At 42.5% G+C, this 23578-nt stretch overlaps 1 protein-coding gene across 1 annotated transcript in view; it reads right to left on the bottom strand.

The window, feature by feature from the left end:
• The window catches only part of CDC23 (cell division cycle 23), a 52099-nt gene extending 31354 nt beyond the window's left edge, over positions 1-20745 (bottom strand). Inside the window, exons 1-10 of the mRNA XM_082255997.1 lie at positions 20540-20745; positions 16925-16997; positions 15119-15256; positions 8294-8336; positions 3734-3839; positions 3520-3652; positions 1824-2001; positions 1637-1734; positions 1472-1553; positions 1226-1379 (exon numbers count right to left, since the gene is read on the bottom strand). Coding sequence (XP_082112123.1) covers positions 1226-1379; positions 1472-1553; positions 1637-1734; positions 1824-2001; positions 3520-3652; positions 3734-3839; positions 8294-8336; positions 15119-15256; positions 16925-16997; positions 20540-20646 — 1112 coding nt within the window. The 5' untranslated portion in view covers positions 20647-20745. The remainder of the gene's footprint in view (positions 1-1225; positions 1380-1471; positions 1554-1636; positions 1735-1823; positions 2002-3519; positions 3653-3733; positions 3840-8293; positions 8337-15118; positions 15257-16924; positions 16998-20539) is intronic.
• Positions 20746-23578: the final 2833 nt, after the last annotated feature.

Genomic DNA, 23578 nt, shown 5'->3' with positions numbered 1-23578 from the left:
GACTTACTAAAGGAAAATATAGGGTGAACTGCAAGTGCAGTTGCTCCAGAGCAAAAGTAAATTAGCGTCGCTTTGCAAAGAATACCCAATTACATGCAAGGGAACCCCCCCCCCCCCCCACACACACACACACACACCAAGAAAAAGTAAACAAAAAAAAGCATTTTTGCTTGCACAGAATTGAATAAAAATCAGCACAGCTTCCCCTCCTCCCCCCCTTACTACTGCTTTAACCCGTGCCTAAGGGTAAAACAAATCTAACTGCCTAAGCCCAATTTTGCAATTTTGATATGTGTTAGTAAAACTGTACATATCATCACAACCACTTTGTGCATCTAGCTGGATTACACCTGGTAAATGATAATGGATATTTTTTTTTTTTATTATCAAAGGAAAACTGGCCCAAAATAGTAAAAAAAATATTTTTGAAAGTTTAACTGTATATTTCTTGCTACTACCATACCCCACCACCAAAGAACAACCCAAAATAAATTCTCCAGCTTCTGACGATCACAGCGATACCACATATGTGTATGTTAGTTGTGGTTTGTACCCGTAGTGCAGCCCAGAAACAAAAGTGCGCATTTTGCTTTCTTTAATACTACCTAAAAACACACCAACACTGATACGAATTATATAAAAAAAAAAAAAAAAAAAAAAAAAAAAAACACCTGTCCAAAAAATACTGACCCTGGCCTTTGACCTTGATCCCCCTAGGCATTTTTATTATTTCTATCTCTGCAAGGACACAGAGTGGTACGATGTTTCTCTCTCATCCATTCACGAGACAGAAAACACAGGGGCGGGCTTCACAGTGACTGATCACTGTGATAGCCAATCAGAGGCTAGCACAGCAATCAGGTGACCCGGTTCAGGACGTTCCGGGTCCTGTTCGTAAAACAGGGCCTGGGGCTCTCAGTGAGACCCTGGTCTCTGTGCTGGGAGCGCGCCGTGCAGGGCACTCCCAGCACAAAAGTAGATGCGCAAATATGCAGCCCCTCAGAAAAAAAGCCCAGTCTAGTGGGGCCACATATTTGCATACTGTTGGCATGAAGGGGTTAACCGAACAACATGAAGACAGAAGCAGATTGGTTGACATGCCCATGTGCTTCAGATTCTGGCTGCTCCAATTTTGATAAATTCCCCACTATACGTACTGGTAACACAACTATACAGATCCTACTGCTTACAGAACATGTGTTACTGTTCCAAGGCCCATTCATACCTATATGCTTGTATTGCTGCAGAGGTGTTCTTCATCTCCATGTATTCATGACCCATCAGTGTCCAAGCACCAAGATATCGAGGGTTGAGCTTTAACGCCCTTTGAAAATACAAAGCTGCTTTCTCATGCTGGGAGCGCAAGCTATAGTAATTGCCTATAAAAAAAAAAAAAAAAAAAAAGAGGATTTCTTTGGAATAATTATGCTAGCTAACTGGATGTCAGTAATATGTTTGAAGTGCTGCTCACCAATCACACAGCAGGTTTCCACACGATACTTGTCAATGTCACACAGGTTGTGTGCCAGGTAGCTCAATTCTGGCTTCAGACCCTTGTGAAGGAAAAAAATGTTACTCAAGCAGAAACATCTGGGTAAAAAATTAAAACATAAAAGTAGAATATAGAGAGCCTTACTCTGACATACAGGAGGTTTGAAAACGTGTCCATGTTTTCTATCCTATAAGGATCCTGCTTCCGTAACTCATTGAAAATAGAGAGAGCTTTATCAATATCTGTTGGAAAAAAAAAAAAAAAAAACGTAATAAACATGAACGAAAACATTATTTTAACCTTTACATCTGCCAATATCATCTGGCTTTACCTCTAATGTTATGGTATGCAACAGCGATCTGGGAAATAATATAAGTGCTCTTAGAGAAACCAGCATCAATAAGGCTTTGATATTTTTGTAGGGCCTCCTCAATCAGCTGCTGCTCAGTGTATATGTGTGCCAGGAAAAACTCCTTTATCCAACAATCGGGCAGAGAAAGAAACTTCAGCTGCAGAAGTAAAGAACAAAGCTCAGTAAGGAACGCCAGTCCTAATAAAAACAGATGCTGTTCTGATCACTAGCTGTCTAACCATTTTATCTACATTCCTTTAAGGAAGCAGCATAGAAGCAATGGAAAGGTGAGTATGTGCTGCTAGGAAAGAGGGCATTTAAGAGAACCTGTTTTTCCAGCATGGGTAAAGCAGAGGTTTGTTTGAATATACCCTTGTCATGAGAAAGTCATGTGGGCTGTCACTGCCGACATAACTTCTTACTTGCCATGAATGTTGTCCAGCTGTAATGCTGATGTTTTGACTACAATACCTTTTATGCCAATTAAACAGAAGTATAACCGAATTCCCTATTTGCTAAATAACTCTTACTCAGGACATTTATTCCAGACACAATCAGGCGTCGGTGTGCGCATCTAGGCTTTAGTTTTATATAGGAGAATATTCACTATATGGCTTAAAGTCTTGACACCTAACCAATATTTTCTTACACTAGATTGCCTAAAGTATTTGGACAACCTTCCAAATTATGGAGTTCAGAGGTTTCCACTAAAAGGTTTTGGTCACCCTCCAAACTTCATGCTCTATCTTATAAAAAAGAAAAAACCCTTCTCAAAAATAAAGGCTGTTAAGGCGCAAAAGGGGTTTGGGATGCGAATCTGCATATTAATACCCATGAATTTGGAATGGGATGTTCATCAAGCCCAAAGTGGTGTTATGGTCAGTTGTCCACATACTTTTGGCCATATAGTGCATGAGTATTAAGTAGTCTTCTCTTGAGCCAACAGGTACAGCTTTGGGCACTTTATGGTTTCCACTATCTTCCTTTGCTGTAAAAAGGCTTAAGTAGATAAATGTGTGAAACATCACATACAAGGGAATCAGAAGCATCTCATCCCTTATTGGATGGCTCATTCCAATGTTTCAATCAGACAGAATGAGCCTGAAGGCATGCAATGGTAGTCCCTTTAGATATCCATATAGTAGTCCTAATAAAGAAAACATCTTCCCTTGCATTGGCACTGCCATTGCACGTTTTAAGTGCTTGTTTATGTCTGGGGGACTGTGAAAAGCACTTTTACTTACCTGATCATCGCTCCCCTGTCACTCTGCTAATTCCAGGCAGTGGATTGTTTCTCAGCATCCCCTTATCCAAGGAGGAGCTATGGGCTCTGCAGTGTAGTTGATGACATCAGACTGCTTTCTAGCATCCTGGAGGAAGCATGGGGGAGTGTGGGGGGGAATAGGCAAGTAAAAAGTATTTTCCAGTCCCCTAGACAATCGAGGTTTAACCCTTGCAGTGCTGGGGCATCCCCATGTGCAGCAGGATTTTACCTTTTTCAAGTTAAGCTTTAAAGGTTTACTTGTAAACAAAATGTATACTTAAGTAAAAACAGATAAAATGTGTTAGGTTTAAAAAAACAATAAGATTGACCCACAACCATTACAGTTCCTCTTCAATCACTCAGGCATTCAAAGACAACTGACTTTCACATGCTCCAAGTAATCTTTTTTACCATTTCTTTGTCTGTAATTAGGTTGCAAAGCTCTAGCCATGTTCCCCAGTGCAATGGCAAGACGTGTGCCGCCTCCACAAACACATCCAATGCTTCTTTAACCAGGTCCAGTTTCCGCAAAACGACCCCATATCTACACACAGAAAACAGAACTGTGATGTGTGGAAGAAGAATCATGGCTACAGGAAAAAACATAGGTTGTCTTGTAACTTACAGATAAAGTCCAAATCCATCCAGTTCCCTGGCTTTGTGCTTCTTACTAAGTTCTACACGAAGCTCACGAAGAGCCTCATTCTTCACCTGGCCTTTCTCCAGAGGACCTGGAAACAGATGGTTATATTCCCTGTCAGTTTTGTGCTTTGTGCCCCATTGAGAAAAAGTCCCTTTACTTTTATCCTGGTGACACAAGAAAGTAGTGCAAAGATCTCTTTTTTAGATTGCCGCTAGCAACAATCACATGTAAAATACCCGACGTACTGGTCGTACCCAAGTTGATCAATCAACTTGGGTACATTCAGCCTACCCATATATGGTTTAAATCCCGGCCAGTCCCTGCTGAACCAGCTGAGATTTGAACTGTCTTTGATAGGCTATACTTCCTCACAAGTCTGCAATACACACTCTCTTCACACCAATCAAATGCACAGTACATCATCAACACATCATGATTACAGAGGAGTATATCGAAATTAAAAACCCATCAGGTTTTTATTGACGTCTGTGTACCCATTAGAATAATTCGCCCTCTCAATTAAGTCTTGGAGACCAATATCACTGGGACTAAAAAGCAGAGAAAACCCTAAATTGTGAGACGTCACAACACTAGAGTGAAATTCTTCCAATTGGGGCCTTAATCCAATGACAATTGTCCAGGTTCCTGAGGTACTGGATGAAATTCACTGAGCGGATAGCCCCATTGGCTGCCTCCCACTTGACATGCATCGAAGAAGCCAGGCAGAAAATTGTAGGCTGAACAAACGGGTACATTTAATCAGATGAAGCCGCAGTTGATGTAGTCAGTAATTATCGAGTAATTATTTCAGAAGACTTAAAGGTGGGAAGACAATGTAATAGAGCAGCACGAAATGCCAGCAGAATGCTTGGATGTATAGGGAGAGGTATAAGCAGTAGAAAGAGAGAAGTGCTTATGCCGCTGTACAGAACACTGGTGAGACCTCACTTGGAGTATTGTGCGCAGTACTGGAGGCCATATCTCCAGAAGGATATAGATACTCTAGAGAGAGTTCAGAGAAGAGCTACTAAACTAGTACATGGATTGCAGGAAAAAACTTACCAGGAAAGGTTAAAGGACCTTAACATGTATAGCTTGGAAGAAAGAAGAGACAGAGGGGATATGATATAAACTTTTAAATACATAAAGGGAATCAACTCGGTAAAGGAGGAGAGCATATTTAAAAGAAGAAAAACTACCACAAGAGGACACAGTTTTAAATTAGAGGGGGCGAAGGTTTAAAAGTAATATGAGGAAGTATTACTTTACTGAGAGAGTAGTGGATGCATGGAATAACCTTCCTGCAGAAGTGGTAGTTGCAAATACAGTGAAGGAGTTTAAGCATGCATGGGATAGGCATAAGGCTATCCTTCATATAAGATAGGGCCAGGGACTATTCATAGGATTCAGATATATTGGGCAGACTAGATGGGCCAAATGGTTCTTATCTGCCGACACATTCTATGTTTCTATGTTTCTAGTCCATCTGCAGGGTTTAGTGTATAGCCAGCCCTAAGAGGACATTATGTTATTTTGGAGAGATTTCCACTCTCCCTTTTCATCTCTGGGACAGGAAGTGAAGAGAAAGCACCGCAAGACAACACAGACAACCAAAAATAAACTGACGCGGGATTTAACCATTTCCTTCTCTATTCAAAATTAGAAATAAGGTTCTGGCTACACATACACTAAAAATCCATGGAGGAAAAAGCAATTAATGCATGTGAAGCTCAAATAAGGACTCGTGTTTCAAAATTATTCCAACACTCATTGCATTGGCACAATCCTCATAGGTTTGGTATACACACAGTAACTTTCTCATAGTAGTATACATGCTGAATATAGACATAGACAGAAAAAAAAGGATAAAAACATAAGTTTGAAGACATAAATTAGCCATTTACAGTTTCCCTTTAAAGCAGGGACCCTCGAACCCCCGGGCTGTGGACCGGTGCTGGTCTGTGGCCTGTTGCTTACTGGGGCCTGCTATGCCACCATGCCCGTGTGTCCACTTCCGTGTCCTCCCCCCACCCGGCAACATCATCCTATCAAGCAGGGCAGGAGGCAGAAGGAGCTGCTGATTGGAATGGAGAGCTCCTCCGGCCCTCTGCTGTGCTGATAGGATTACATTGTCCGCTAGGCTGGCAGGCAGACGAGCTGGAAGAGGACACACTGTTAACAGCCTCTGCCCTGCAGATAGGAGCCCTGAGCAGGGGAGGCAGAGATTGAGGTTAGGAAAGGAGGGGAGGGGGCACTTTAATATAAAGGGACAGTGTAATAGTGCCCCCTCTTTATAGTGGCCTTTATATCACAGTGCTCCCTTTACATCACAGCCCCCTTTACATTACAGAGCCCTCTTTACAGTGCAGTACCCTTTTTTATCACTGTGCCCCTTTTACAGTGCAGTCCTCTTCACATCACAGCCCCCCTTTACAGAGTAGTCCCAGTTACATTGATGTACAGGGGACTGCATTGTAAAAGGCCACTGTAATGTTAGGAGGACTGTTATGTGAAGAGGAACTGAGGACACTGTGGGACTGCTTTAACGGGCGAACAGTGATGTAAAGGGGGACTGTGGATACCCATTATAAAAAGGGGGGGGGGAACTGTGCTGTAAAGGGGGGGGGGTTGTGGACAGAGTTTGTGAATATCCCGTCCCCCGACCCGTCCACCACAACCACTATCCTTGCCTAGCACACCGCCCCCTCCGGTCCCTAGGAAAATTGACTGCCATAAAACTGGTCCCTGAAGCCAAAAAGGTTAGGGTCCACTGCTTTAAAGGTGACACTACAGTGTTAAACATCATGTGGGACTGGGATGTGATAGAAGAACCAAAGCGTAGTCCATTTTTTTTTTTTTTTTTTTAATAAAATCACTAACATGCTGATAATTTCACAGCATATATATTGAACTACAGTTTCCAGGTTTTGCAGATGGATATTCTACTGCAGGAGCTCCCAACCAGCTGCCAGTGGGGTTGACTGACTAAAACTGGACAGTTAAAAATCTGGTGCAGCTCTGCATAGAAACCAATCAGCTTCCATATTTTTTTTTTTTCTCCCAAAGCTTAATTGAACAAGCTAAAGCTAGACGCCAATTGGCTACCATGCACAGCCATACAAGATTTTGTACTCTCCAGGTTTAGTACAGGCAGTCCCCGAGTTACGAACATCCGAGTTACGAACGGATATCAATTTCGGTCACTTGTGCTCCATGCTGGTCACAGTTACCGCTGAGCAGCCATCTTGCACCGCCAGACACTTAACACACTGCAGTAGTGTATGTATTGCATGGCCACACGAGCCCCAGATAACATGACTGCACGCCCAGAAGCACTCAAAACATCCCACATCCCTGCACAGACTGAAGTTTCAACTTACAAACAAATTTGACTTAAGAACAAACCTACAGTCCCTATTGTGTTCGTAACCCGGGGACCGCCTGTAAATCAACCCCAGTTTGCTTTCCGAAGTGTTAGTGGATGGTTGTGTTGCATAAAATAGTAGTCTCAGGGGTGGACTTACTAAAGACAAAAAGATTGTGCAGTTGTACTCATTTTCCATAGAGCTTAATGAATGTAATAAAGCTCTGCTGGTTTCCATCATCCGATCACATGCAAACAAAAATGCTGTTTTTTTTTTTTCCCCCATAAATTTCTTTGCACCTAATTGGGTATTCTTTACAAAGTGAAGCTTTACAACACTTACTAAGCTCTGGCAAAAATAAGTGGAACTGCACTTGCAAATGCAGCCAATTTGCCTTTAGTAAATCCACCTAAACCTAAAGGAAACCTAAAGATTACAGAAGAATGGATCATAAATCCAAAATCCAATAATTTGGAACTTCTTTGAAAGTCAACTTGTTCACCTGCAATACTGTATGCGGTTCAAAATTTAGAAATCATAACATTAATGAAACATTTGTATGCTAGGGGTGTGGGGATAAGGAAAATGTTGGGAACCACTGTAATACAGCTAGATATGTGTTAAAAAAAAAAAAAAAAAAAAAAAAAAAAAAAAAAAAAAAAAAGACACCACGCACACAAAACTTCATCACATTGCTAATGCCTCGTACACACGTACCGATCGATCGGCCGTCTTTTGTCCAGGGCTGTTGTGTCTGTTGAAAACTGCAAAAGACTGCACACAAATTTTGTCGGCCAACAACAGCCGACTGCAGAAGTGATGTCATGTGATGGTTAACTTTCCTTGTCTTTTTTCTTTTCTTAGCATGCCCAGTCTTGCAAATCTGCTGTCTGTCGGCCGAAATCTGTACTGACTGGCGAACAATCGGCCGTTCTGGTGTTGGCCAACAAAAATTTTAATGCTTGCACGACAGATTCTGTTCGGCCGAAAATGCGCTGTCGGAAGCATCATACTAACAAGCCTACAATCGGTTGATCGGTCGAATATTTACGGCCAACAATCGGTACGTGTGTACGGGGCATTAATGTCCTGCAAATTCACACACCAAAGGAAAACAACTAAAATACAGACCATAAAGCACTGCCACTCCAAAATTGTATAAAAAAAGAATGCTTACCCAAACTATCTACAGTTTCATCATCTTTCTTCTTCTCTCCAGACTAGAGGAAATAATGATGGTAATCATAATTAGCTGCTGTAGTGAAGTCTCTTATTTACAAGATAGCCAGATCAATATAATTATCAATAAACATGTTTCCTAAAACTCAAAACATTAAAAGCGTACATTTAAACCGACTCTCTCCGTTTTGAATTAAAGATCAGCTCCCTAAATAGAAACAATAAATACACTGAACAAAATTATAAAATGCAACACTTTTGTTTTTGCCCCCATTTTTCATGAGCTGAACTCAGAGATCTAAGACTTTTTCTATGTACACAAAAGGCCTATTTCTCTCAAATATTGTTCACAAATCTGTCTAAATCTGTGTTAAGGGCCATACACACTAAGATTTTCTGAAGACTTTTTCCTTCAGATTTACCTTTTTTATGTAGTACAAGGGCCTGCCAGATTGCATACAAATTGAAAGTGTTTAGGTTTGACCTCATATTATATGGTTTTGGTAAATCTAAAGGAAAAAGTCTTCAGAAAATCTTATAGTGTGTATGGCCCATTAGTGATCACTTCTCCTTTGCAGAGATAATCCATCCAACTCACAGGTGTGGCGGTTGCGAGTCCGGTTGGATGTACTGCCAAATTCTCTGAAACGCCTTTGGAGACGGCTTATGGTGTACGTTTAGTAAACTGAGATAAGCCGGTTTAAATTACTGAGAAGAGTAGTGGAGAACATATTCTTCTCTTCTCATCTCAGTACACAAACGGCTTGCATTCACTGCAATAGAAACGGCCAGTTCAGTAACACATGATGTCACCTGATCACTGTGCTTCTCTTTGAAGATCTCGTCTTCCTGCTTCTCCAGCTCAGAGGTGGAGAATCAGGGGGAGAAGCTGTGTGATAAGAGGAAGAGGACTTATTTTTTCCTATATATCAGCACCAGTGGGTTCAAAATGAATGTATATTATATATACATACACACACACGTGTGTGTGTGTGTGTGTGCGCGCGCGTATATATATATATATATATATATAGTGACAGGAAGTCAGGTAAATCTGTGGATGTTGTCACAGATAGGAGATACATTTCCACCAGCTTTAGAAAATTCACCAATTACTATAGGGTGTCAGCTGCACAGGTAAGGACGTTAATTGCCTCATCCTGAACACAGATGTCTTTCAACGTCCTAACACCTTTCTGGCTACCTCTGTAGCCGACACCCTATAGTAATTGGTGAATTTTCTAAAGCAGGTGGAAATGTATCTCCTGTCTGTGACAACATCTACAGATTTACCTGACTTCCTGTCACATAATAAATATAAATATATATATATATATATATATATATATATATATATATATATATATATATATATATATATATATACACACACACACACACACTGTATGTACTGGTATGTATGTATGCCTATATATACACACACACACGTGTGTGTGTGTGTACATTATATATATATATATATATATATATATATATATATATATATATATATATATATATATATATATATATATATATATATATATATATATATATATATATATATATATATATATATATATATATATACACACATACATACACACACACACACACACACTGTGCATGTGTGTGTGTGTATAGATAGGTTTTCATGTGTCAGAACATGTCATTACGAGTTCTTTTAAACTTTAGTTTCACTTTTTAAACTTGGGGGCGGCTGCAATCTCACAATATCTCGTGAGATTACAGGCAGTCCACCCAGTTATACACAGATCACGGCAGTTCTCAGAGAAAAAAAATTCTCCTCTGATCACCCTGTGAGAAGTGAAGTTCTCCACCTTCTAAACCGGGTGCCAGAGGAGATATTTTCTCTCTGAGAACTGCCGAGAAGTGAACTGAGAGAAAACTTCTCAGTTTACTAAACGTACACCTATGGTAGAGAAATTAACATTCAATTCACGGGCAACAGCTCTGCTGGACATTCCTGCAGTCAGTATGCCTATTGCACGCTCTCCCAAAACTTGCGACATCTGTGGCATTGTGCTGTGTGATAAAACTGCACATTTTAGAGTGGCCTTTTATTGTGGCCAGCCTAAGGCACACCTGTGCAATAATCATGCTGTCTAATCAGCATCTTGATATGCCACACCTGTGAGGTGGATGGATTATCTCAGCAAAGGAGAAGTGCTCACTAAAGGCCCGTACACACATACCGGCCGTAAATATTCGGCCAATGTCCGATCGGCCGATTGTCGGTTTGTTAGTATGATGCTTCCGACAACCGACAGACTTTTCGGCCGAACAAAATCTGGTCTGCAGGCTATAAAATTTTTGTTGGCCGTCACCAGAACGGCCGATTGTTCGTCAGTCAGTACAGATTTCGGCCGACAAAAGCCAGACGAGCAAGACTGGGCATGCTCAGAGAAGAAAAAACACACGGAAAGTTAACCATCACATGACATCACTTCTGAAGTTGGTTGTTGTTGGCCGACAAAATTTGTGTGCAGTCTTGAGCACTTTTCAACCAACACAACAGCACTGGACAAAAGACGGCCGATCGTTCGGCCGACAATCGGTGCGTGTGTACGGGGCTTAAGGCTGGCCATACATGGGTCGAATTTTGAAAATCTTATCCGAGCATTTTCATTCGAATTTTGCACCATTAGTGGGCCGCAGCAACAGCCGATTTTCGTGTGGTCATCGAATTTGAGTGATCGGGCATGTTGGAGATTTTTTGAAATGTGCATGATTGCAAGAAAAGAAAATTCTTGGAAAGAAAAGAGGATTCCCAGGTCACAAAAATTATTTTCTGTAGCAATATAAGGTGAAATTGAAGGCTTGGTCGGTCGAATTTTGAAATCAACAGTGGCACCATTGAATCATAAATTACACGAAATTTCTAAATTTTTCCAAAGAATGTTCTTTTGAAATTCAACACATGTATGGCCAGCCTAACACAGATTTATACAGATTGGTGAATAATATTTGAGAGAAATAGGCCTTTTGTGTACATAGAAAAAGTCTTAGATCTTTGATTTTAGCTCATAAAAAAAAAAAAAAAAAAAATAATAGGGGCAAAAACAAAAAAGTGTTGCGTTTAAAATTTTGTTCAGTGTACTTACCTTTCCTGATCTCCATTTCCTTGCTCACTCAAGACATCTCTAGTATTCTGTACACTTCTTGGTGTTTAGGATGTCTGAACCCCATTTGCGCTTACTTCCCTCAACACTACTGTCCTGAAGGGACATAGGGTCTGAGTGCAACGGGGACACCAGAATCTAACAAATGTTTGATAATGAACATTCAGCGAAGCTTGGACATTCAAAAAAAAAAAAAAAAAGAAACAGAGTTTGGCAGTGTGGACAACAGTATTCAAAATCCCCACTTGCTTTTGCTGCACTCCTAGCACGCATTTTATAAATCACTGTTCTGTGCAAAGCAAATTCCACAAATATTTGCACTCAGCTTGCTATTTTGTGGAGTAAACTGGAAAGCATTTCACTAAAGCCCCATACACACGCACAGATTGCTGGCCGTAAATTGTTGGCCAACGTCCGATCTGCCGATTGTAGGCTTGTTAGTATGATGCTTCCAACCACCAACTGCGAATTTTCGGCCGAAAAAAAAACTGGTGTGCATGCTATAAAATTTTTGTTGGCCAACAAAGAACGGCCGATTGTTCCTCAGTCAGTACAGATTTCGGCAGACAAAAATCATATGAGCAAGACTGGGCATGCTCAGAGAAGAAAAAACACAGGAAAAGTCAACCATCACATGACATTACTTCTGAAGTTGGTTTTTGTTGGCCAACAAAAGTCCAGTGCAAGTCTAGAGCACATTTCAACCAAGAAACAACACTGGACAAAACTTGGCCGATCAGTTGGCCAACAATCTGTGCGTGTGTACGGGGCTTAAGACAAGTTCCGATCAAGATGCTTGGTATTGCACTCTGTCTGTGCATACCCTAGACATGCTGCTTGTGGTGTTCAATAAAACCTTAAAGAATCAGGAGGTGAATGCACCAAAAATTCTGATCAAGCTGCACAGAACCAGGTGATTTTAGAAGGACCATGTTCACCAATCCTCATCCACCTCAGCAGTACTATTCAATAAAAATGTGCATCAGTGCATCTTTGGTCATTTTTTTTGGGACAAAAAAAAAAAAAAAAGCATCTAGGGAACCACCACCCAAAAAACAACCAACATTACAAATGCATTTAAGGACCATGGCATCTATGTGCCTCCTAAAACTGATTTTTTTATTAAAAAATGACGATCTAGTGCAGTGTTTCAACTTTTTTTACATCATAAATCCGTATAGCGGTTAACAGTGTGGGGGTTATTTACCAAAACTAGAGTGAAAAATCTGGTACAACTCTGCATAGAAACCAATCAGCTTCCAGGTTTTATTTCCAGGGCTTAATTGAACAAGCTGAGGTTAGAAGTGAATTGGTTACCATGCACAGCTGCAGCAGATTCTGATTGCAAGCGTTTTAGTAAATCTACCCCAGTGGTCACCAAATCTGATGTACCTCTTAAAGGCAAACAGCGAAAAAACACATGCGAGATTCCTATATGTCAAAGGATTTGTAATTCTGTCCAGTCAGATTATCATTAAGATGTTAAGATTAAGGCTGGCCATACACTATACAATTTTCTTGTTCAACTTTCCTTTAGATTTACCAAAACCATGCAATATAGGGTCAAACCTAAACACTTTCAATTTGTATGCAGTCAGGCACTACATAGTTTAAGGTAAATCTAAAGGAAATTGAATAAGAAAATTGTATAGTGTATGGCCAGCCTAAGGAATACTGTGGCGTCACTTTTTAGTCTAGTCAGCCTGCTGACTAGACAAGAAAGAAGCATTCGCAAACACCAAGTCAGCAACACTGCTATCGCTGCATGTAGCAGAGTGATTACCTACAGGTTCTGCCCCCCTCTCTTCCAGCTCAAATGCGGATGTGCGGTGAAAAACACAGGATTCAGAAAGATTTCGGTAACTATGCTAGTATGTTAAAATACACGTAAATAGGAAAAACTCTAGTGAATATGGTGATTTCCCTGTACAAGGACACATATCTCTCCCGAGGTTGTCCTCAGAAATTCCACAAAATTTTGGATAAAATAGTTTTATTCCTCCAATACTTGACTATTATAGGCGGGGGGGGGGGGGGGGGGGTTACCAGCTTTTTTCTAGCTTTTCTGATGGCCTGGGACACCTTAGTTCTGTCTTTTTAGATGTAACCCTTATGATGCTTGGCTTCCCAGTGACTTCTTGGCTGCCTCATAGACTTCAAGGGACATTATTTCTCCAGTGACAGCGTCCTTACTTGTTGATTTTTTCCTGGGTCTGAGCAGGTCTTGTCACCCTGTGTTGTGACTGAATGTACAGTTATGGTTTTAAGTGGTGTTTACACGTTTGGACAATTTGAGCCGGGTAAGCTAAAGACGTTCTGTGTTGTAAAACGCTTTGCTAAACTTAAATTGTTAAGGCAGAAGGTTTTTTTTATCCTAATGCTTTCTATGCATTAAGATAAAAAACCCCATGTGTGCAGCAAACCCCCCTCATACTTACCCGAGCCTCATCTCTATTCAGAGTAATGCCTGCAGCTAGAGGCATCATCCCGGTACCAGCGTCCATAGCTGACGGTCGTCTGTCTTGTAATGACAGCCGATGTGGCTGAGAAGCCGTTCGGCTATCATTACAAGGAGCAGGAGGGGACGTCCCCGCCACCTTCTGCCGCTCGCCCGGGTCTCCCGTCCCACCGGGAGACCTGGGCAACCAGCCTGCAGGGCCGCCGAAAACTCGACCAAAACCGCATTCGGCTCTGATCAGGTCTCCATGCACAAACCCGGAAGTGATGTCATGAGTGACCTCACTTCCAGGTACTGTCTGGCGCCAGATTAAAAAAAAAAAAAAAAAAAAGACAGCATTCAAAAACATCAAAACTTGGCATTTTGATTGCTTTTAAGTCCAGAGGAGGGGTTTGGGGTATTTTAGACCCCCAGATCCCTCCACAAAAGTACCTGTCAAAAAAAAAAAAAAAATTAAATGTACAAAAATATCGGCCGATACCGATAGGCATTGGCCAAAATATCGGTATTGGCAACGAAAAACCGATATCGATCGAACACTAGTAGTAACCCTTGTAAGATTTTTTTTTTTTCCCCGCCATCTCTTTCCCATTGCGGAGATTTCCCTTCACTTCCTGTACTATAGCCTAACAGGTAGTGAGAGGAAAACCCTACAATATAAGGGAATTCCTTGGGGACCCCCAGGTCACAAGAACTAATGCCCCCATTGGTACATTTCCCCCTCTATTACTTTTTTCTGGGGACAACCCAATATTTTGGGATTTTTTTACTTTCAATGATAATGGTAAACAGGACAATGAATGGGGGTACAGACAGCAATAAAAACTGACCGGTATCCTAATCCACCTACACTCTATTCAAAACAAACAATAAAAACTGTTTTGGCTTCAGTTATACTTTAAAAAAAAAAAAAAAATTACACGTGTATTCATATTTTCAGAGATATAGATATATTCACTGTGGGACACAATATTGGGAATAATATATTTTGAGATTTGTTTTATGTATTTAAATTATGGAGAATGTAACAAGAGGTGCAGAACACCCAAAATTCCAATGTAAACAGAAACAGTCAGGATTATATCAGATGGGTCTCACTGTTGGGATATCCAAGGCACATGAAGATAGGGACTGACACTATCTATAAGGATTCACCTATATCTAAATATTTTGGATGGACTGACCTTTTAATTCTACAAACAAAAATAGACCATGTTCTTACCAAATATCTTGAGTACATGTACAGGAAGTAGGCTTTCTGGCTCTTGCACCCTCGAAGGAAGTAAGCAGCTCTATCATACTCTTTTAAGTCAAAATAAGACTTGGCCAGTGTATAAGCATCCAGATCCTGGGCATCTTCCTGGCAAGAATAAAACATTTGTTGTTATTTGAACAGAGGAGGACATCCTATTTAGTCTGAGGAAAAAAAAAAAAAAAAAAAGGAAGAGTGGAGTAATTATTTACAGCAGGGGTGTCAAACTCAATTTAATCGCGGGTCGCATCAGCATTATGTTTGCCCTCAAAGGGCCGGTTATATCCGTAAAATTAGATGTCCAGAGCACCCCACGCCCCCTTACATGAGATGTCAAGAGTCACCCACCCTTCCTTACATCACAATGCACCCCCTACCTTGTGCTACTGCCAGGAAGAAGATGCAGGTGGATATGGGAAGTGCAGGGTCTGGAGGAGAACCAGAGGAGGGCTGGAGTCAGCTTCCAGAGTCTGCTGAATACTGAGACCAGGGGAGGCAAAGACAAGGTGGCATTGCGGCTGCAGAGTGGTGCAGGATCCGTAGGAGGAGTTCAGCCCTCCTCTTGGCTGCCGACTGCTGAAAAGGGGGGGGGGGTGGGTGGGCAAAGAGGACCCTTTCTGCAGTTGCACAGAGGAGTGCAGGATTTGGCAACGGAGTTCTGTCCTCTCTGCTGCAGACAACTGAGACAAGATGGGGAAAGACAAGGGAGGTGCCGCACCTGCAGGAGAGGTGTGAGGGCCACATGAAATGGCCTGGGGGTGCCTCATTCTGGCCGCGGGCCTTGTGTATGACACCTGTGTTCTACAGGAATCAGTCTCTTGTTTTATTGTCCCAGTTATTTTGAATATAGTGTGAATTAAAGCATATTAAACACTGATTACATCAAGCATAAATGAATACAACAAGACTCTGGAAAGGCAACCTGTGCACTTAAGCCAACCATAGACAGTTCGAAACCAGTGGAGATTCAAACCATGTATGGGCAGGCTGAATGGGGAGCCGTCCCAGACAGGAGAACACACTGGGATTATAGCCGCTGGTAATAGTCACAAGTTGATCGATTTGATTTTTTATGTGATTATTACCAGCGGCTATAATCCCAGTGTGTTCTCCTGGCTGGGATGGCTCCCCCCACCAGAAGAACACAATGGCTCTGCAGGAGGGATTCCCCATCAACACTGACCATGTTGATGGGCAAATGGAGCGATTTTCTTCAAATAATCTATGGCTGGCATTAAGTTAGTGGAGCTTGGAGAAAAAAAAAAAAAAAACCATGCTCCGTTTAACCAAAAAGCTGTGAACAAATTAGTTTTAATAGTTTGTAAAAACTACTGTAGGGGGTGGATACAAGACCAATCATCCTGCACAAGGAGAGGGATCAGCAGTTACCGGTCTTTATTACAGGAAGCTTTTACACAGAGATAAAATTTCACAATTAATTACTTTACAAATCTGGAAGAAATACACAGAGCACACCAAGATGCACATAATATATGTCTCATATTTGCTCATCCCAGAAATCAACTTTAGAAAAGAGAAAAAAGTGTACAAGTTAGTTACCCTGAATGTAAACTGTACTGTACACATGCATAAGCTGGATATCAGTCGATTCGTATCCTACTTTGCGAACCTTGCTTAATCAGCTTTATCAAAAGTAAGTAGGCAGGAAGAATAATAATATGCGTGTTCTGCTTCCAGTGTACCACATGGGACCTTTCTTAGCAAAAATAAAAAGGTAGCATTACTAGATAATGAAGTGTAAATACTTAAGCATACCTCAGTGAGTGCAGGCGTTGGCGGTAGCTCATTTAAAGGAATGGATTCCAATGAGAATGCAAGTTCAGATGCCCTGCAAAAGCCAAAACAAAAAACTTTGTAAAAGTGATACTTTTTTTTTTTTTAAGCTATAAAATTCCTTTTTTTTTTTTAAGCTATAAAATTCCTTTTTTTTTTTAAACAAACCATTGAATTCACTATATGTTAAATTCCTCTGCAGGTTAGCCTGGTCTGCTCTTTTGGATTAAATAACAGCACTAAGGAAAACTTGCAACCAAACAAGTACAAATGTACTTACTGTATCTTTAAATATACTAGATTTTTCTACCTGCAGTTTTTTAAACTAGGATCTGTTTAACCATTCCTTACGCCAGGGCTTAACACTTTTGCTTTGAATCTAGAATCCAGGTAAAAACTTAGGAGCCATTTTTTTTAACCATCTGCCTTCCTGCCCAAGCCAATTTTGAGCTATCAGCGCTGTCAAACTTTGAATGACAATTGCGCAGTCATGCAACACTGTACCCAAAATAAAATGCTTTATTTTTTCAGAGAAGTAGGGCTTTCTTTTGGTGTCAATCACCACTGGGTTTTTTTTATTTTTTTTGCTAAATACAAAAAAAAAAAAAAAAAAACTGAACATTCTGAAAACAAACAAAAATAAAAACATCTTTTTATTTATAAAACTGTTATAAAACTTTGCAAATAAGTAATTTTTTATATTCACTGATGTGTAGTGATGAAGCTGTTCTACTGTGGATTCACCGATTGGAGTGCCCTGATTATCTGTGTAAATGTTCTGTCACAGAATAGCTGGTTACCAGTGTTCCTTTCCTCACACTGTGACAGCGCTGAGGAAAGGAAATGCTGATAACCAGCATTTGGAGTTCTGGAAGGACATCAATAGTCCCCCCTGAGAACTGGATGACCGCGCTGTAGCAGTCTTTCAGCTTTAGCGTAGTTGGCAAGTGGGAGGCGGATGTGGACAGTTGACAAAAGCCCAGATGCCAGGGCGCAATTTTCAATCCCCATGGCGACCTAGGATTTGAGCCCTGCCTTATTCCATTCAAAATGATTGAACACATTTTTGATATAGCCATGTCAAAGGAAAAGATCCATAAGCCACACATCATGAAGCAGACCCATGTGCTCCAGCCAGGCCACGCCCCCCGATGCAATGATTAAGCTCAAGGGGGCAGAGTGAAACATTTTGGGGGCGTGGCATTGCTGCAGTCTGTGCTGAGGTTGACATTTATCTCACTCCATGCACAGGGTCGGCTTCATGATGTGCGGCTTATGGATCTATTCCTTTGGCATTGCCACAGCTTGGAGTTAGGACGAGCTCCCTGTCCCTATATGCACTCACAGAGGTCTAATTAGACTTTACCTCTATACATGATAAAAAGCCTTCTGTGTATAGCAGCCCCCCTAATACTTACCTGGGCCTCATCTCTCTCCAGTGATGTCCACGAGTCCCTCGGCTGTCCTGGCTAGTGGAGACACAGCAGCAGCGCCATTGGCTCCCGCTGCTGTTAATTAAAGTCAGTTAGCCAATCAAGAGAGAGAGGGGCAGAGGCCGAAAGGCAGCTTAGTTTCTGAATTGACACACGGAGCTGAAGCTCAGCTCGAGTGTCCCCATAGCAATCTGCTTGCTGTGGGGGCACTTGACAGGAGGGAGGGGCTAGGAGCACCAAAGAGGCACTCTAGAAGAGGAGGATTCAGGCTGCTCTGTGCAAAACCACTGCAACAGAGCAGGTAAGTATGTTATTCCTCAATATAAAACACAATGATCAGCAAGATGCATATTTAGTAAAGCTTGTATAGCAATAAACTAATCACGAATCAACCAGATTTTTTTGATCTTGCTCGCTCTAAATTTTGTGATGCGATAAGATCTAGCACAATAACATTGCCCTGTACAAATGACGAACAGACGTAAGCTGGCCAAAGATTATTCTAATTTCAATCCATGTATGGCCATTCCCATTTCTGTCAAAGGGGAATGTTCAACAAATTTGTTGATCAGTGGCTGCAACCACTAATCAGTGTGTTCTGACAGCAGAGAGTCCTGCTGTCAGAATACAATGTCCCAGCTGGGGGATTCCTCCATCCACTTCACTTGTGTGGATGAAGGAAATATTTTTTTTTCCCTCAATCAATCAAATGTCTTGCAAAGAAACTGCAGCCTGAAGCCCAAGCGAATGCAGAAAGCCAAAGCCAGGAAGCAATGACAGACTGATCAGTGGTCACAGCTGTCAGGCGGTGTCCAGAAGTAATCACACAAGGAGTGATTAGCTGTGAACAGGAAAAGATGATCACCCCGGGATGCACGCTGCTCGCATCCAGAGGCTATCATCTGTCCTGCACACACCTGGGTGCCCGGCCTCAGTTTGCTGCAAGATACTTACCACGCCATGACCAATTTAGCTTTGTGAATAAGGGCCAACATCTACTTAACTGCTTCTGGACTGCCCACAGCATTTACACTGCGGCAGGGCTGTCCCACTGCACCAAATCATGTACACATATGTGATTTAGTATCTCCGGGTAGACGGCGATCACCCCGGCGATCACCCCCCCCCGGTTGTGCTGTCATTCACTACAGCACAAGCCAATCAGCGGGTCCTGGCAAATCTTGGTGGCAGGCGACGGCGGCAAGTGACAGGCTGCATCTGGTTGGCAGGCAACGGCGGCAAGTGACAGGCTGCAAATGGGTGGCAGATGGCGGCGGCAAGTGACACGCTGCATCTGGGTGGCAGACGGCGGCGGCAAGTGACACGCTGCATCTGGGTGGCAGGCGGCGGCGGCAAGTGACAGGCTGCATCTGGGTGGCAGGCGGCGACGGCAAGCGACACGCTGCATCTGGGTGGCAGGCGGCGACGGCAAGCGACACGCTGCATCTGGGTGGCAGGCGGCGACGGCAAGTGACACGCTGCATCTGGGTGGCAGGCGGCGACGGCAAGTGACCCGCTGCATCTGGGTGGCAGGCGGCGACGGCAAGTGACACGCTGCATCTGGGTGTCAAGTGATACACTCAGGGCTCCCACTGATTCTGCAATATCATCCTGACATCATATCAACCATGGTGTGGTGATGATTGAAGCGCTAACACCAGCCATTGCCCCAACAATTCACCCGCGGCTGTGTTACTTTGGGTGCAGCCCTGTATGACCGTGGAAGTCTCTTTACATTTTGGATCAGTGGATCCAGCATTATCCTCTTCCCTCTGACATTTCCCGTCCCACGCCGCCATCTTCCTTTTTACACCATAGGGAGGTGACTGTCCCTTCCTGACTCTTGCAATCTGCCCCCAATCTCACCCATGTGCAGATAGATATCTGACACTGCCTCTGTTTACATACTGTTCTGTGAATAGGGAAAGTAATAATAATAATAATAACTAATGCTTCCTCCTGTGATATGTCATGTTGGTATTCCAGGAGGCTGCAGGAAGAAGATAAAGTGAGAAGAAAAGTAATCAGAGAACATTATTTTAAAATCTGGCTATTTTAAACAGTGGTAGGGAGCATTAGAATGCTGCAAAGTGTTCTGTGTGAGTGCAGTCTGCCTTCCATGGGGCTGAGCCATATGATCACACTCATCCAGAGAATGTCTCACCATTTCACGCTGTGTAGGAGGCCCCGCTCCCGGCACAGCCAGCTCACGCTAAGAAGCTGCTTCTTGATCTCCCGGAGATCGGAGAATAGAGCACTCGTCGCCGCCATGTTTCCCAACCAGCGTCACCGATTGTGTTTTGACATCTTCCAATCAGGAGCCAGCTTACTGTTTCCGCTGTACCAATATGCATGCCACGGCCTCGATGCAGAGCCGCCCTAGGAGAGATCTGATAGGCTGAGGTGCGCCAGAGCACGCCGTCACGTGACTGAGCGCGAATTATAACTGATCGGTGTGGTTGGTGGCTGAGCTTTCAGTGTGGATTCTGGAAGTAATCTGTGTGTAGCGCTCCGGGTTAGAGGGGTTCCATGGAACCAACCCCGTATATTTAGGACATGGAAGTTATTTCCCGCCTTCATGTTTTCTCGTTACCTCAGATATATTGGGGCTGTGTTATCACCTCATGGTTTCTGTTCTTTCCTAGAGCAATACATACCTCTATAGTGTATTGGCAGATAGGGATGTGAATGATGTGTGTGAACTTTGGAGGGGGATCAGAAGTAGTGGCATGCACATTTTTCAGGGGGTTAAAGTGTATCTAAGGCACCTAACACACTTGTAAAACCGAAGTCACGTGACTTGAAGCAATGCCTGTGTCATTTTGAGGTCTATGGACCTCAAGTTGCATCAAAGTAGTGCAGGGACTACTTTGTAGTCGCTGCGACTTTGAACGGTATTCATTGGAAATCATGGGGTACGACTTGTCACGTGACTTTGCGATCTGAAGTTGCAGAAGTGTGGAAGGGGCCTTAAGCACCATTCACACTTGTACGGCTCCAAAGTTGCGCTGACTTTGGAGTGCAACTTTGACGCAACTTGGATATGACTGTCTTTGACCAGTGATAATGGACAAATGTTGCATTGTATAATATTCAGGTATGACTTTCATGCAACTTTTGTGGGTTAACATTGAAGTCTATGGTCCTCGAGTAGCGCAATAGTCGGACCAAAGTAGTGCATGAACTACTTTGAAGTTGCTGCAACTTTGAGGCCCCTTTCACTTTTGTGCGACCTAAAAGTCACGTGATTTTTTTTTCTTTTTGCTGCGATTTTGTGACTAGACTTGAAGCAACGTCTGTGTAATCTTGAGGTCTGTGGACCTCAAAATGCATCAAAGTCGGACAAAAGTAGTGCAGGGACTACTTTGAAGTTTCACAGATATGAATGGTACTTATTGGAAATCATCAAGTACAACTTGTCATTTGACTTTGCAGTCCCAAGTCACAGGACAAGTGGAGAAAGCAAAATGTGGTGCAGCACTGCATAGAAACCAATCCGCTTCCAGGTTTTTCTGTCAAAGCTTAACCACTTGCCGACCGCTGCAAGTACATATACTGCGGCGGTCAGCCCCTCACAGGCAGAGTGACGTATCGGTATGTCACTAGCCTGTGGGGCTCTGGGGAGCGAGCGCGATCGTCGGGGGAGAGGGAGAAAGTCAGGCGGCTAGTGTAAACAAGCCGCCTGTCATTCTCCTCTGTGTAGAAACAATTATCATACGGTTCTAATATGTAGGACCGTTGATCATTGTTCCTACAGCTCAAGCCACAGCCAATCACTTAGAATCACGCCCCTACCAGCTGCGGGAGCAGGGGAGCCAGGCGAGAGGCCAGAATCTTGGTGAACAGCTTTAAGTTCCACATTAAGGAGCGAGCTCTCTTCTTCCTCCACCACAATAGCTTTCCGCGGTCTTCTTATCGGAAATCAATCTTGCCGCTTCTACTTACGGCGGCTAAGAGCTGTATCCCTCTTCTCTGGAAACAGGCACACCCTCCCACGGTGGCAATGTGGCTGCGAAAAGTGGCACATATCAATGAAATGGAAGACCTCGTTGCGACCGACAGGGGCACCAGAGAGAAGTTCCTCAAACGGTGGTACTATTGGCATGAGTTCAGCTTCTCCGATGAATATAAAACTTTGATCGCCTAGCTGACTGTCGGCAGGCCGGGTGGCCATCCTCCCCCTCCCTCCTTTCCATTTTAACCTTCTCCCCCTCTCTTTTGCGCTTTCTGCTTCCTTCCCATACCCTTTCCCCCCTTCTGCACTGTATTCTCCCCTTCCTTTCTCTGTTCGAATGCTTCCTCTCTTTCAGGACTTTCCTTCCCCTAGGCATACGTAATCTACCTGCCTCTCGGAATTTATGAGCGGGGCGGGCCACCGGATCGGTTCCACTCTATCTCCATAGGCCGGCCATTTGATAGATGCCGGCGGAGGTTGGGGTTCGGACCTTTTTGGAGGGCCAACGCCCCGTATTCAGCTCTTAGATCTTGCCTTACGTGTTTATCTCTGTGGGATCACTTGTCCTGAAATATGTTTTTGTTTATTCCCTCGTACATTGTCTTCTGCTTGCATACTGTTTTTGGACTTGTACCACTGCTCTTGCATATGTTGTATGCCTATTCCTTTTTCAATAAACATTGAATTTATAAAAAAAAAAAAAAGAATCACGCCCCTAGGGACACACACAGCTCCTCCCTCTCAAATAAAGTTAACCCCTTCACTGCCAGTGTCATTTTACAGTAACAGTGCATATGTATAGCACTGATTACTGTAGTAATGTCATTGGTAACCCCAAAAGTGTCAAAAATGTCAGTCAAGGGTCCGATCTGGCCGCTGCAATGTCGCAGTACCGCAAAAAAAATCGCAGATTGCCGCCATTACGCGTTTAAAAAAAAACAACAAAAATTACAAAAATCTTTCCCTTTGTTAGTAAACGCGATAACATTTGCGCAAACCAATCAAAATACGCTTTTTGCGATTTTTTTTTTTTTTTACCAAACATGTAACATAAAACAAATTGGCCGAAAATGTTAAAAAATTTAGATTTTTACATTTTTTGGGGGGGAATTTCAAATAAAAAAATGTGAAAAATATTGTTATTTTTGCAAAATTGACACTCTTTTTTTGTTTATAGCGCATGATCAAAAAATTGCACAGGTGATCAAATACCACCAAAAGAAAGCTCTGTTTGTGGGAAAAAAAGGA

The sequence above is a fragment of the Pelophylax lessonae genome (genome assembly GCF_965119305.1).
Source record: "Pelophylax lessonae genome assembly, chromosome: 4".
NCBI lineage: Eukaryota > Metazoa > Chordata > Amphibia > Anura > Ranidae > Pelophylax > Pelophylax lessonae.
Note: the sequence above shows the minus strand (reverse complement) of the source record. Positions and strands in the feature narration are given on the sequence as shown.